Raw genomic sequence first — 14,483 nt, 5'->3', positions numbered from 1 at the left:
GGGGGTGTTTGAGGGCCCTGGACTCCTCCCCAGACCCAGCATAAGGGGGGGGAGAACCCAGCTGCTGAGGACAGCAGGGGCACAGATGTCAAGGGCTGGCTGCATTACCAGGGTCTGATGAGCCAGAGCAAAGGGGACTGAAGCCTGGTAGGAGATGCAGGTTTGGGGACAACCTGCCGCAGACAGGAGAGCGGGTGGGTGAGGTGGGGAAAAGCACCTACCCCGGCTTGTGCACGATCTCCCTCAACACCCGCACGGCATCATCGTTGCTCATGTTCTCGAAGTTGATATCATTCACCTGCAAGCCAGCAAAGAGAGGGCGAGTCCCAGAGACTGGGCTGTAACTAGATTCCCTGCTGGGCTCTGGAATGGCCAGCAGGGGCTCCAGTCTGCCTAGGGTCCCTGGCTGTCACTGTCCCAGCCCCGGCCCCGGCAGCGGTGCGGTACCTGCAAGAGCATGTCTCCCGGCTCGATCCTGCCGTCAGCCGCTACTGCCCCTCCTTTCATGATGGAGCCGATATAGATGCCACCGTCCCCGCGCTCATTGCTTTGTCCCACAATGGAGATGCCCAAGAAGTTGTACTTCTCTGCAGGGATGGGGGAAGAACGGGCACAGTGAGAGCAGGAAGGGACAGCAAAGCTTCACACACATTGGCCACAGAGCCCCACACCTGGGTAATCCCCAGCCACTATTCACAGCCATACAACCACCCTCCCCAACCCCCAAGTGGCTCCCTGGCTCCTGCTTGCCCTCCCTTCCCAGCTCCACCCAGCTCAGCCCTGATCTCCTTGGCCTCCCAACACTGCCTGCTCCCCACTTCCTTCCCCCTTAGAGCTGGAGCGTGGGGATGACAGCAGTTAACCCCTACCCTCCTGTGCTCCTCCCTGACACTCTCCTGCACCCAGCCACGTGTGCCAAGCTCTGGAAGGACGCTGCCTTCCTTGACACAGACAAGGAGACATTTTGGGATCCAAGTCAGAGTTATCTATTCTCCCCTTGCCCTCCCCATGTGCATCTTGGCCTCTCAGGCTCTCAGACAGAAAGCAGCTGGGAAGCAATAGTGGAGTAACATGGTACCTGAGACGCAGAAAGAGCTGAGCTAAGGTTGGAGGGAGAAGAGGCTGAAACTGATCCTGGACCAAATCCCAGGGCCAAAAACTACTCCCCCCAGCCACACCGATCCGAATCACATCCTTGCAAACTGGCAAATCGTTAAGGGGATTAATGCTTCAGGACTAGTCAGTTTCCTCAGGGAACCCTCTTCCTTCGTTACTTCCCCATCTTCCTCCTCCCTGATTCCTCACTATACTCCCTGATCTCACTCTTGGAGCTCAGCAGTGCCTCCGGCCCAAACAAAGCGACAGGGTCTCTCACTCACCCATGTTCAGAGTGACTGTGATGATGTTCAGAGACATAGTTGAGTCCGTGATGCTACTGAAGGACGACGACTGCAACACAATGAGACACAATGAGATGTCCCCCTGCCAGTTCCAGCTGCTCCCCACTGACCCCATGCTCTTTGCTGCTCCCGTATACTGTCCCTATACTGGTGGCTGCACTCTCACTGGGACAAAAAAGGCCTTTGGTCCCAGCAGCAGCACTGACCAGAAGGGTTTGTGTTACTTTCACCAGCAGATTCTCAGTGCCTGGGCCCAGTTTGTAGTGACTGGAGATTCCACCAGCTGGAAACGAAGCCTAGCACACACACGGGAGCAGGGAAGGGTCTGCCACAGGCACCAGAAAGACCAGCCCCAGCTTCACAATTTCCCTCCCCAGAGCACCTGGCCCAAGAGACGTACCCGCTCAATGCGTGGGGCCTTCTGTTTCCGCCGGCGTCGCTTGTGCCTCCTCATCAGGCGGGAGGCGCTGCTCTGCTCTGTCGAGCTGCTAAACCTGCCGGCAAAGGAGAACGTCAGCTCCCTGCCCGCGGGGGTCAAGAGAAGACTGTCAGCAAGACAGACACAAAAGAGGAGCGGGGATGAGAACACGCCGCGGGTCAGCATTGGGAGCAGCGACAAAGCTGTGCAGGGAGCAGAGGACAGTAATAGCAGAGGGGGCTGCTGGTCAGGATCGGGGGCCGCTAGCTGAGGGAGAAGCCCTGAAGGACGGGGCTGAGGTGTCCTGATTTGGCATCTCCTTGGCACGAAGAGTGAGGGAGGTGCCCAGGTTCTTCCAGGCCCCGCGATCTCCTACCTGCTGGTGGAGTCATCCTCATCCGAGTCGAAGAAGCTGGTGGTCTCCAATTCGCTGCTCATGAGCGTGGAGGAGCTCTCGTACCCACCTAGGTCGCGGCGCCGCTCTCCTTTCGCCGTCCCGTTCACCCTGGGTGCTGGGGTGAGAGAGAGAGAGAGGTCCGCACTGATGGGATACTGCTGCGGCAGAGCTGGGTCCCTCCCTCCTGTGCGAGCACCAGATGGACTCAGTGCTTCGCAGTGAGGAATCTTGGGGCTCAAAAGGAATTCCCAGGGGAGGAACCTGGCCATCAAACACCCTGGTTTGGCACGAGGAAGCGCTTTGCTGCCCTTCGTCCTTTGACCATTCTCCATCCCTTCAGGGGTATCTAAAGAGGCAGGAAAGTTGTAATGGGGGAGGTAAAGGCGAGTCACTGGGAGCAAGGGTTGAAGCCACAACGATCCCTACAGAGTGGGAAGGTCACTAGGAGACGGTCCCTCTGGATGAAAGGTGCCAGGCTGTGGGCAGTGAGTGTGCAGTGCAGGGCCAGCCCTGGCTAGGAACCACTCTCTCCTCCTCAGCCTTTCACTGGGAGGGGCCCTGGACCTTCTTCAGCACTGCCGCTTGTAGATATGTCCTGTCCGTTGGGTGCTGGGAAGCAGCGGAGAGGTGCTTTGTCCAGTGGGACTCAGTCCCTGCCAGCTGGGATGTCTAGGGGAGCAATGGCTGTTCTGCCTCCCAGAAACTCATGTCCAAAACGTGTAGGTGACACAGGGACACGCTAGGATCCAAGGAGCTGGCTCACGGCAGTGGCATGAGGCTGTCGTGCCCTCAGATCCTGCTGCTCGTGCTGGGGGGGGATTTACCATCACCGCTGCCCTGACTCCACAGCAGGTGCCAGGGCACAGGCTCCGCAGGGCCCCGGGGACAAGCTCTTCCCACACATCCGGCAGCCTGGAGCAGCTCCCTCCCTGCGCCCCGGCTATGCCCCGCAGAGGCTCCAGCCAGGCTGCCGGGACTCACCGTGCTCAGGCCCGTCTTTCCGGCGAGGTCTCTCCCTCTGCGATGAAACCACTGAATCCGTCTCTGTCTCATTATCCAGGTTCTCCCGACTCCCCCCCGTGTTGGGGCTGCGGGGGGGGAAGAGGACAGTTGTGTCCAACAGAGAACTCAGTGGCTCACCACAGGACCTGAAGGGGCCCCATTCCCACCTCCTGGCATTCTCTGCTCTGACATGACCCGGCGACGCTGCACTTCTGCCGCTTATATTTCCAGTTATCCCCTCACTTTGGGGGCACACTGGGGCTAGTGGATGACAGCTTCCAGCCCCCTCTTTCCAATGGGGGGTAGGGACATGGGGGCTTGGAGTGCAGACAACCCTAGCATGGGACAGGGGAGAGGGTTGCTGGAGTGCAATCTCCGTCCCACACTGGGATGGAAGTGGGAGGCAAGGAAATTCGGGAGCATTTACAACCTCCCCCTGCCTGCCAAGCCCTTAGTGGCATTTAAAAGAAAAAGGAGATGGAAACCCGTCAGGTGCGAGGGGCAATGGGAGACCAAAGCAGCAGGAAGAGGTGGGCTGGGTTCTCTGGCTGCTTCCAGCATGCCCTGCTTGTCAAATGATCAAAGAACCCAGTCCTAGTGCCCGTTACTCCACTGCCAGCCTCCCCACCCCAGCGACCCTGTCCTTGTGCTCCCCTATCACTCCATTCCCAGCCCCACTGCTGCCAGCTTGCATCCCTGCCAGGCTGGTGAGAGAAGAGCCCAGGCCTTGCCCTTCCATCACATCCCATCTTGGTTTGTGATGAAGGGGATCCACGCCAGCGCTCACTTCACTGCTTGCCCTTGGGAAGGCCAATGAGATGCATCGCCATGTGACTTACTGGAAGGAGGGGGGCCTGGAGTCTCCAATGCCTCCGGTACGCTCCATGGAGGGCGGCAGCTCCGGCTGGTTATCAGCACAGACTGACCCCCCATCTGAGTGCGACCCCTCCGCAGACACCAGCTGGAGAGAGGAGAGAAAGGGAACAAAGCGCCTTAGGAACAGAGTAGGAGCCACAGAGCGAGGGACATTTACAACTGCACTGGCCCCAGAACCGATCCTGGCTTCTGTATCTCCAGCCCCTCGGAGCTGCTGGAGGAGGAGAGCAGGGCTGTGCCCACCCCTGGAGCAGAATCCAATGTGCGCTCTCTCCTGGCTTTTCCAAGTATTCTGCAAACCCTCCACCTCAGTCAGACCAGGGGACTTGGGCACAGCCTGTAAACTGCCCTGTGCGGGGCTCGGCGCCTTGCCCTGAGCAGAAAGTAAGATCCTGGGCTTTGTGCCCTGTACATCACTGTTATACACTGGCCATGGAGAAACCTGGACCGTGTGTGTTTTGGGACAGAAACCAGCACTGCGAGGCTCCAATCCAGAGTACTACTGTATACAGCCACCCACCACCTAAGCCCAGGCTCGGAGAATGGGATACAGAGCCGATCACTACCAGGGCACCAACTCCAACACCCCCCATGGCAGAGAGAACGGGCTGGCGATGGGATAGAACGCTAGAGCCAAGTTACGGAGCTGTTTGAAGAGGCTCCGTCTGAGGCAGTTTCTAACTGGATACGTCCCACCACCGTGGCTGCCTGCCTGTGTTTGAAAGCAGTTTGGCTGGCACCACGCTGAAGCATGGTCCGTGGGAGAGGTGGGGCTAGGTCACTCGATCAAATGCAGCTTAAGCAAGTAGTGACCAAAAGTCACTTTCCTGAGGGCTGATCAATGGCCTCGGAGACAGAGAAACCAAGGCCACGTGGACTAAGAAGAGAGCTACAAAGAGGGGCCAGCCAGAGACTCCAGCCAGGAGAGGCAGGAGCAGCCAAAGCAGGGACCATGGGTTCTTTGGAGAACTTTCTAGTTTGCACTGGACTTTCTCTGCCCTGTGCTGACTGGCTGTTTGCTCCAACCCTCCCCCTTCCTCCGTCTTCACCTCAGGCCCCCTCCTCCCCACCCTTCAACATTCCCTCTCTCTTCCCTTTAGCTGATCCCTTCCAAACTAAGCGACCAAGAAAAAAGCTCATAGAACTAACATGCCATCTGCTGCCATCACACTGCTCACTCTGCTTGTGTGTTCTACCTCTTCCTCTGTCTGTCTGGTCTATTTAGACTGTAAGATCTTCAGGGCAGGGACTGTCTTTTTGTTCTGTGTTCGTACAGTGCCTAGCATAATCCACGACTATGGCTCCTAGGCACTACAGTAATACAAATAATAAATACATCATAGGCTGTGCAGCCAGCCAAACGGGCATCCCACAAGGGAAAGGGTGAAGCACATTAGTGAAATCAAACTTCCCTCTGTCTCCAAGATTGCAAACCCAGCACCTGGCACTCTCTCCCTTCACTGCTGGGCTTGGCTGCCCCAAACATGTTTTCTACATGGCACGTTCCCTGCCCAGGGAGCAGGAGAATTGACAGTGAAGTGAGTTCTCTCCAGGCCCAAGGGGAGGATTCTAGCACCGTTCCTCAGTTTTGGTCCTGTGCAGCGTTAGCCCTAGAACAGGCCCTGGTGCAAATCTGGACACAGGCTGAACAGGAATGGCAAGAGCTGGAGGTGAGAGGTACTAGGCCTAACAAGGGCAGGTACAGGCCCTGATCTTACTTGCTTGGCCCACTGGGCCCCAGGTCTTCTACTTATCACTAGCCATGGGAGGGGGCAGGGCCTGATAATAAGGACAAGCGGGAAACGCTCCACTGCTGGCCTGGACAAAGCTCTGGAGAACACAGGGCCAGAAAGATCACCAGGAGTGGGAGAGGAGGGACTTGGCTGGCAACAAACTGGGATTTGCTGTCTCTGATACCAGCATATCCTCTTCTTCCCTCATGCGGCTGTGGAAGATCCACCGGCAGCTCTGCTTCCTGTCAGCAGAGGGCACTGCAGATATCCAGAGGCGTGAACAAAGTCCTGGTTCCAAGGAGTCCCCACCAGGCGAGCAGAGACCTCGTTGCACAAGGAAAGTGGGGTGAGAGGCCCAAGAAAGCAGGACTGGTTGTGCTGTGTGGGCGATGCTCCTTTGAGGGCTCAGGATTAAATTGCCAGTACAAGAGAAGCGTCGGGGAACAGGTTGCAAAAAGTGCACCATAGTCCTCTGCATTTAGATACTGTGGGAACGGGGCCAAAAAAATGCTACAGACAGATGGGGGGCTGGATCCAGGCAGCAATAGAAGGGCACCAGGCTGGAACTGCCCTTCCCCTGTGGGGTGAGGGGCTGTCACTGCTTTCCTCTAGGGAATGTTTCAGTAACACTCCTGCAGTTTCCCTGCCTCTTTAGCAGCCAGGAAGAGTTCAGCCTCAGTCCCCCCCCTGCTAAAATTAGCACTAGATTCTTGAAATAGCCTCACTCCAGCCTGTCTGGCAGCAGCAGAACAGACCACACAGCTCTCAAAGCCACCAACTGATGGGGAATCTCAGGGGTGAGGGGGGGGATGTCGGAATGTCAGCTGTGCCCAGAGGGAGCAGAGAGAGCTACTGCCCACAACACACAGCGGCTGAACGTCATCGCTAACTCCAAGTGTCCATCTGCCCCACAAGGAGTCTAAGTAACTCAGGCCTCATCTACAGCAGTGTCAGTTGCTAACCTGCTTAGCGCCCTGTGAACACAGAGCGGTTCTGTTTAGGTAGGTCAGACCAAACTGTTATACCCATATGACATGACTGCTCAGCAACAGGTCCTGAATCTCCGGGTGCAGGGAGGAAAGCCAGCTGCTGTGCATGCCTATAAGCTACACTCAGAAGTATGGCAAAGTGAGTGATTTGGGGAGCAGGGGGCTCGCAGGCTGTGGGATCCACCGACAGAGCACCTGGGAACAAAGGCAGCTGGGAAGGGGAAGATCAGAGCTGTCTGTGGACAGAGGCAGCTGTAATGAACACGAGAGAGGGATGAGAATTGGACACACTGCACAGCACAGGTGCCCAGCAGACCACTAGAGGGAGAATTGCAAACTGTCCAGCAACAACTAAAAACAGACCAACTGTTTGTGTGTCTGAGCCTGCAGAGAGGGCCCCTTTCCCTGCACGCACGCACACACAAAGGATTCAACCCCCGTGACCTGGGTGTTTTTCTCAGACATACTCACAGCAGGGATACTGAGTGCAGCAGCCCACACCCCAGACATCTAACTGGCTGGTCTCATATTTCCCTAACCTTATTGCTCTGTCTTTCTTCCCCAGTTGTCCTACACCCCCCCGCCTGCCGTTTTGTTGCCCTTTGTCTGACAGTGGATGGTATACTCCTCGAGGCAGGGTCTGTGTGTAATTTATCTGCACCGTGAGGCAACTGGGGCTGGATTAGACCTGATGCAAGTGCCTGATGGTTGCTTCCATCTGAGGACTGTTCAGTGCCCCAGGAAGTGAGCTGTCGGATTTCAGTTTAGCTCCTAGTAAGCAGATACCCACATCCCAACTAGCATCATCTGTAGCCTCAGCAGAGGGCAAAGGCTCTGTGAGCCATGGAGACTGAACATCCCACACATCCCAAGAGGGGATCTCCTCCAGGGCAAGGGGCAGAGCATGTGCCTGGTGTGGGATGGAGAGAGACGCTTGTCCTGTGCCTGTCCAGGCAGCACCTTCACAGTCTTCAGGACAGTCAAATCTAGTCCTCTTCACTAGCACTACATTCACTTTGGGCCCTTTGCTACAGTCATCTGTGGTGGCACTCGGAACGCTGACCCTGCTGCCGGAGCGCACCAGTTACCCCGGGCAGGCCAGGAGCAGCTACATTAGGAAGCAGTTACAAAAAGGCTTGATTCACGTTCTTAACTGCTGTACCCCAAGGGCCCAGGACTGTCGCCTAGTGGGTGTGGGGGACACAGGATAGTTTTGCTCTAGATTCAAGACTAGGATGGGAGGCGGAACCCTCAGCCCAGACACTCAAGAGCCCAGCATAACTTCAACTCCTACCACAATTAGAGCCTCTTCAGTACAAAGCACGGCTGTCCCTGTGCTCCACCTGGGCAGTACAATGGGAATGGGGATTTTCCGAGCTGCTTGTGTAGTCTGAAGGAGACAGAGACAGACGGACTGGCATCCAGCCAAGAGGCCTGCTTACCCAAGACACCACCCGGCCATTGAAACAGGGAAGTTTGGCATTATCATCTGAGATTTCTTCCTTCACGACCCTGTGGAGAAGAGATGGGACAGGTTAGAAACTAGGCTCAAAGCCTATGGCTAAGGATACCTGAATGCAGTCTTTCCTGGGTTGAAACATCAGATCAGACGTCAGTCTGGTCCTGGGGCAGGAGGAGATGAGAGGGGACAAGGAACTCCTGCTATTCACTGAGGTGCCCACGCTGAGCTGCAGGGTCATTTCTGATCTCCATGGCACTGGCAGCAGAAGGTCCCAATGCAGGTTCAGAAAAATGGCCAACAGCAGGTGTGGTGGGGTGGGGAAAGCCCTGGAGGCAGTACTGACTCCAGTGAGCCTCCAGCCGCTCTGTACCCTGAGCAGCTCTGCTAACTCAACAGAGCCCAGAGAACAGCAGAAGCAGGGGGATGCTGGGTACATAAAAACTGATAAGTAAAATCAGCTGAAAATTGGATTTTTTTTTCCAAATTTAAATTAAAGGCACTTGAAAAAAATAATTTTAATTTAATTTGAAATTATGACCACTTATGTCAAGACCTAACATCACTATAATCTATGAAAATCACTTAAAATAAATATGATGCAAGGAGCAGGCCTCAGCTTTTAAAGAGTTAAAGGGTGCTGCTTTTTTAAATTACATATACAATCAGGGGAAAACATCTTTATCTTCTGAGGTCACAAAAGCTTTTTAAAGATGTCACAATTTTATGTACTGCATTAAGTATCTGTATTATTTACAGTCTTTGCAATTGAGCCAATGCTGGTATCTTTATTTTTCCAAATGTCAGTACTTTCCGTTTCTGTCGTACAGAAAAGCCTTTGCCTTCATTATTGTTGATTTCAGTTTAGCTAGCCAATGCAGAGAATATTTGCTTCATTTGGCTCGGTTCACCAAAGCCGACAAACTGATTAGGAGTTGAAAAAGCAGGAAAGCTTGTTTCCCTCTTCCAATCTATGAATAAAATCCAGAGGGACACACGGGCAGAGTTTCAAAGGTATTTAGGAACCTAAAGATGCAGAGAGGCAGCTAGTTGGATTTTCAAAAGCACCCAAGCAGGTTGTCTCGAACTCTCACGGATTCCAAAATCCCACTAAAAAGAAATGTTGTTAAAATGAAAGCCTTACTTAGTACTTTACATTTCAAATGCTTTACTGTTTTTCCTTCCTTTCTGCATCTTTAATAAAAGGTTAAAAGAACTTTTAATGGTGTGTTGGCCATGGTACTAAGCAGGCTGAGGTCTCTACATACCAAACCCCGGACCTTGTTTAACGTTGGATAGTGACTGGGTTATGACATCCCTTTTGGCCCATTGATTTAATCTAAATTAATACAACAGCACCTATCTGCATCTTTAGGCACCTAAATACCTTTGAAAGTTTGGCTTACGGCGACCACAAACAACCAGTCAATTCATTAGCTGCAGTTAATATCACCTTCATTTAACAAATCAGTTTTAAATGCAAAACATGTTTTGATAACCTTCCTTTTTTTCCTTTATGTATCCAGCACATTTAAGGTAGTTTTATTAATCTAATAAAAACAAATTTAAAATGCTGGCTTTGAGCATTTTTAATTGAAGTCCAATCTCTATCCAAATGTAGCTTGACACAAATCAGACGCAAAAAGTTAATCATCCCGTACATAAGAAATGTATCATTTACCATTTTCTAACATAATAAAAAAGTAAAAATTTAGATTCTGAATATATAGTTATATAACTGCTCAAATAAATGCACATGCGCCTGTGTGTATATATATTATACATCAATATAATTTAGTAAAAAGGCTATATTTTATTGCAAATAAACATTTTTTAATGGCTACCAACCAATGAGAATAAACTTTCTTTAGTAAAAGAACTAAAAAGTTCAAATGTAAAATACAATTAAGCTTGATGATTGAACAAGGTTTCCTGCTTGCTTATTTAAAGCATTATTCAGATTGGTGATTTAAATCACTCCACTCTGAAAGTAACTATTATAGCAATGCAGGAAGGCCCAAAACAAGGGCCATGTCAGCACCTCCCCAGGTGTCTGAGCACTGCCCCTAATTTATAGAAAAAACTGGATGCAGCTGTCTTCCCTGGTCTGACACCCATCATCCCAGCATTCAATGCAACCTGGCCACTTAGATATTCAAGACAAAGCACACTGGGATGCTCAGTGAGCTGCTGAAAATAGGGCAGCAAACTGCTTTTACACTCTTAAAGCATCAACTGAAGGCAAATGGACAATGATAGGTGCCAAAGTCTGGGAAACAGGCTCTGCCCCACCCTGCCAGCAATATGAACTGCTCCATTCAGCGCCACACACTCCCATTAGAGGGAGTCACCAAATGAAACAGAACGGATTTCAAGGTCACCACACACACAATTGCCATGATCTCTTCTCAAGGCAGAGAAACAGTGGTTCCTAAGGGGCTGGAGGGTGAGAGGAGATGCCTTCTGGGTTGTTGTGAAATTGAGATGCTGCAGTATCCCTTGGGTACAAGGGAGGGTACATCTACAGACCTGGAGGGTGAAAACCCTTAGCATTTGGAGCAGACAAATCCTCCTTCCTCCAAGGTGGGTATTAACCCCATTCCACAGGTGGGGAAGTAACCAGCCCGAGGTCATGCAGCAAGACAGTGGCAAGCCAAGAATTAGAACTCTGCTAGCCTAGTCCTCCTTCCTGTAGCCTGTGATGTCTGCCACTGACACCACCCAGTATGGCTCTCTGCTCCACAGAGCAAGTGTCAAATGCTGGCACGTTGCTGAGGAGACACCAGTCTCTGTCAGCACCCAGGACACTCCGTCTCACTTGCTGGAAGGTTCCTCAACACCTCCACTCGCCTGGCAGCGCTAACATCCACTCATACTGACACAGGCAGCCTGGACTCCATCCACTTCCTACAGAGAGCTCCAGACAGAGCCCGATTCCAGTATTGTCTGCCGCTTCCTCAGGGCACAGAGCCCCAAGTAGAGGCAAAGGGGGCAGAGCAGTGCTACACACGGGCAGTGACTGTCACCAACAGCCAGGAAGGGACTGAACATCCCCACAAACTGGGCTGCTTTGTGGGGCAGGGAGTGGTGATAAAGGGACCCCACAATTTCAGATGCTATGTCCCCACAGGGAAACAGAAGGCTCACAGTTGCTCCAAGAGGAGAACAGTCCTTTCAGGATTCACACTGGTGCTGGGAGCAAGTTTCTTCCCCACAGTACAAGGACTCAATCTCCCCCGCTAACTTCCTTCCATGACCTGCTCCTAGCACGCGTGTTGCGTTATTTAGCATGTATTTACCAGTAGGATTCTGGCATGCAACGAAACACATATTTAGAGTCCCCAGAGAAAAGCCAGAGCAGGGAGCTAGTCAGATACATGCGGAGTAAGAATATATCCCCCCCGCCCCAGTTCTGCCGATGACTGTCAATCCTGACCTCAGCGCTCCCCGTGATGTTCTAGTCCTAGGCTCCTCACTCCATAGATCAGCTGATGCCTCTCAATCCTGAGCTAAGGTCCTCCTCCCTTCCACACCACATGCTGCCCCAGGTCAGTCACACCTCAGCTGGGCAGCCCCACAAGACAGCTGTGCATAATGCCACATCTGTTCTCGAGAGGTAACAGAGAACAACTCTGGAGGTAGCTATGGTGAGGACAGGGCTACATACCTCCTGGGGAAGAACCTGCAGCTGGTGTGGGTCATAACCAGGGTTCCCAAAGCTCCAGGTGAGACTGAAAGGGGCTTTTCGCTTCTGATTCTCTAAGGACCCTTCCACCTAGGAGCAGCCATGGCAGCCCTAGTGAGCCCAGCGGGCTGCACGGGCCTAGGTGGTTTGCTGTGCACAAGGCAGGCTGGCCCTACACCTGCAAGGGTTTAACAGACCCACTAGGTTGGGTAGCTCCGGCGCACACTGAGAAATGATATCCTCTCCCACCCAATGAGAACTCCTAGCTGTCAGTGGGCAGCCCTAACTCAACCCATCTGACTGTGGCATCGACCACATGCCAGAAGCAAACTGCAACGGCTCTGCAACCCACAGAGATTACCGAGGCCAGCAGTCAACGGAGCTGGGCAACTGCTCCAGATGGGATCTGCATTCTTCACAGGCCACCCCTCCATATCATTCCCTAACAGTGACCTACGCAGTGTGGGGTCATACATGGCAGCACAGAGCGGGACAGGACTGAAGATACACTGGGCCTCTATGAAAACCCCTCCCAGTCCTGATTGCATGTGGCCTTCCTCGGTCTATGACAGCCACATTGCTTTGGCTTCTGCAACCATTTGCTACGCACACAGTGCCTCAACCCGCCCGTGGGCACTGGGAGCCCAGCAGTCGTGGGCAGAGCAGCGCACCACATGCAAACGGCACACAGCACCTGTCCCCCGGGCAGCGTCCTTCTCACTGCCTTACTCATCCATACTGCATTTTCCAACCCTGGGACCTGCAAGGAGAGTTACAGGGGAGGCAGGGTGAGCGGGTGGATGAGTCAGGCTCCATCCCCCAGTGACACGGAGGCGGATCATGCATGGAGCCAGGCTGGGGGTGGGAGGACACCTCGGCAGCCGCAGGAGCTGGGGTTGGGTTTGCTGGGTATTTGTGAAACAGTTGTCTGCGGAGGGGCTGACACAAGCAGCACATCTGCTCCCCTGCTGGTGGGGGAGGGGTGGCAGGGCAGAGGCAGTCTGTGGGGTGAGAGAGAGGCCGGCGAGAAAGTCGGCTCAGTCCCTCACCAGACCCCTACCCTGCTGCAGCGCCAACTGCTCCTCTCCAACGCCACCCTTCAAGCTGCGCTCACCGTCACAGGCAGAGGTGACCAAGCAGAGAATTTCCTGCTTGCTAGTCGCTTTGGGGCAGGGATGCTGAGATTTAGTCCCGTCACTCCACAGATGAGAGAAAAACAGAGAGTTTTCCAGAGAGACCCCATCCCAGGCTCACAATCCCGGGGATTTCCTATTTTACAGCAGGATAGATAGAGGATGCGGGCAAGGCAGCAAGAGTTGGAGGAGGGGGGGAAGAGGAAGCAGCTGAAATCAAACACATACTTGGAGGCTGCTGGCCTGTGTCTGGGATGGAGCCCCTGGGCTCGGTCCAGAGCCATTTCCAGTCAGCCTAGAATGCAGCTGCTTGAGTCCCTGCCTCTCCCATTTCCCTGCCATGCCTCCTGCTGGGACAGGAGTGCTGGCCATGGGGGAGCCATGGGAGTCACTCCAGCCCAGGGCTCTCCTAGGCAGGCCCCACTAGTTACAGGGGATGCGCAGGGAGCTGAAACAATGCAAATTAATGCATCTGGGGGAAAAGAGAGAGAGATTCAGTGGGAAGGAGAAACCCAGGAAGCATTGGAGAAGCCTGGAGGTAAGAGTAGCTAGCTCTGGATTTGCAGTTTTGAGCTGTGTATGCAGAGATATCCTGGGGCAAGGAGGGGATAGACTCCCTCCACAGAATCTCTGGGATGACTCCACCCGGAATCTTGTGTTCATTTCTGACACCTCCTTATCAGAAAGATAATTACAAACCGAAAGAAGTTCAGAGAAAAGCCACAGATTATCAAGGGCACAGGGAGACTCACTTGTGGGGAAGAGATCAGAAGACCAAAATCTGCATCATTTAAGGGAGGGATCTGAGAAGAGAAGGGGGGCAATAATTTGATCACCAAGCATCTGAAGCATGTAAATACCAAGGGTGGAAAGGAATGACTCAGGGTGAGGCAGGGAACTAGGAGACACAATTGGGCAATGTCAGTTTCAGGATGAAGAGCAGGAAAAACTTCAGAATAATGAGATCAGACTTAAAAAAAATAAAAGGAAATTCATAGGCCAAAAGCTTCATTTAGAATAATTCATTTTTTATGGGAAAACCCATCTTGGAACAGCGGCATTTTCTCAAACATCAGAAAGGCTAGAGTTAAGGGCAAGTGTGCATTATTAAACTCAAACGTTAGAAAGTAAGGTGCACAGCTTAGATCCTCTCACCCAGCCTTGACACTGCCCCAGTATAAAACCCACAGGACAACTGGAAACCAGGAGACAATCCTGTCCTGCCACCACCACTACCACATGCTTCAGTAAGTAAAAAACTGAAATGTGATATAGCTCTCGATATCTATAGCAGAAGTTCTTTAGAGCAGGAACCAGGTCTTGTTGCTCAACCACCATGCAGGTTAATGGTGCTCAATAAAGAGAGTAATTGTGCATTTATATCAAAATAT

General features: G+C 52.8%; 1 protein-coding gene across 3 annotated transcripts in view; it reads right to left on the bottom strand.

Moving 5' to 3' along the window:
• The window catches only part of DVL3 (dishevelled segment polarity protein 3), a 40,496-nt gene that overhangs the window by 7,362 nt on the left and 18,651 nt on the right, over positions 1-14,483 (bottom strand). For all 3 annotated transcript variants that reach the window (XM_067536456.1, XM_067536457.1, XM_067536458.1), the window contains exons 2-9: positions 8,258-8,327; positions 4,057-4,178; positions 3,197-3,303; positions 2,195-2,330; positions 1,801-1,894; positions 1,380-1,449; positions 448-587; positions 222-298 (exon numbers count right to left, since the gene is read on the bottom strand). In XM_067536456.1, the coding sequence (XP_067392557.1) occupies positions 222-298; positions 448-587; positions 1,380-1,449; positions 1,801-1,894; positions 2,195-2,330; positions 3,197-3,303; positions 4,057-4,178; positions 8,258-8,327 (816 nt within the window). The remainder of the gene's footprint in view (positions 1-221; positions 299-447; positions 588-1,379; positions 1,450-1,800; positions 1,895-2,194; positions 2,331-3,196; positions 3,304-4,056; positions 4,179-8,257; positions 8,328-14,483) is intronic.

This window comes from Emydura macquarii, unplaced genomic scaffold, assembly GCF_026122565.2.
Source record: "Emydura macquarii macquarii isolate MOO-44397 ecotype Brisbane River unplaced genomic scaffold, CSIRO-AGI_Emac_v2 contig_3603, whole genome shotgun sequence".
NCBI classification, from domain to species: Eukaryota; Metazoa; Chordata; order Testudines; family Chelidae; genus Emydura; species Emydura macquarii.
The sequence above is the reverse complement of the archived record's forward strand: the minus strand, read 5'-3'. Positions and strand labels throughout refer to the sequence as shown.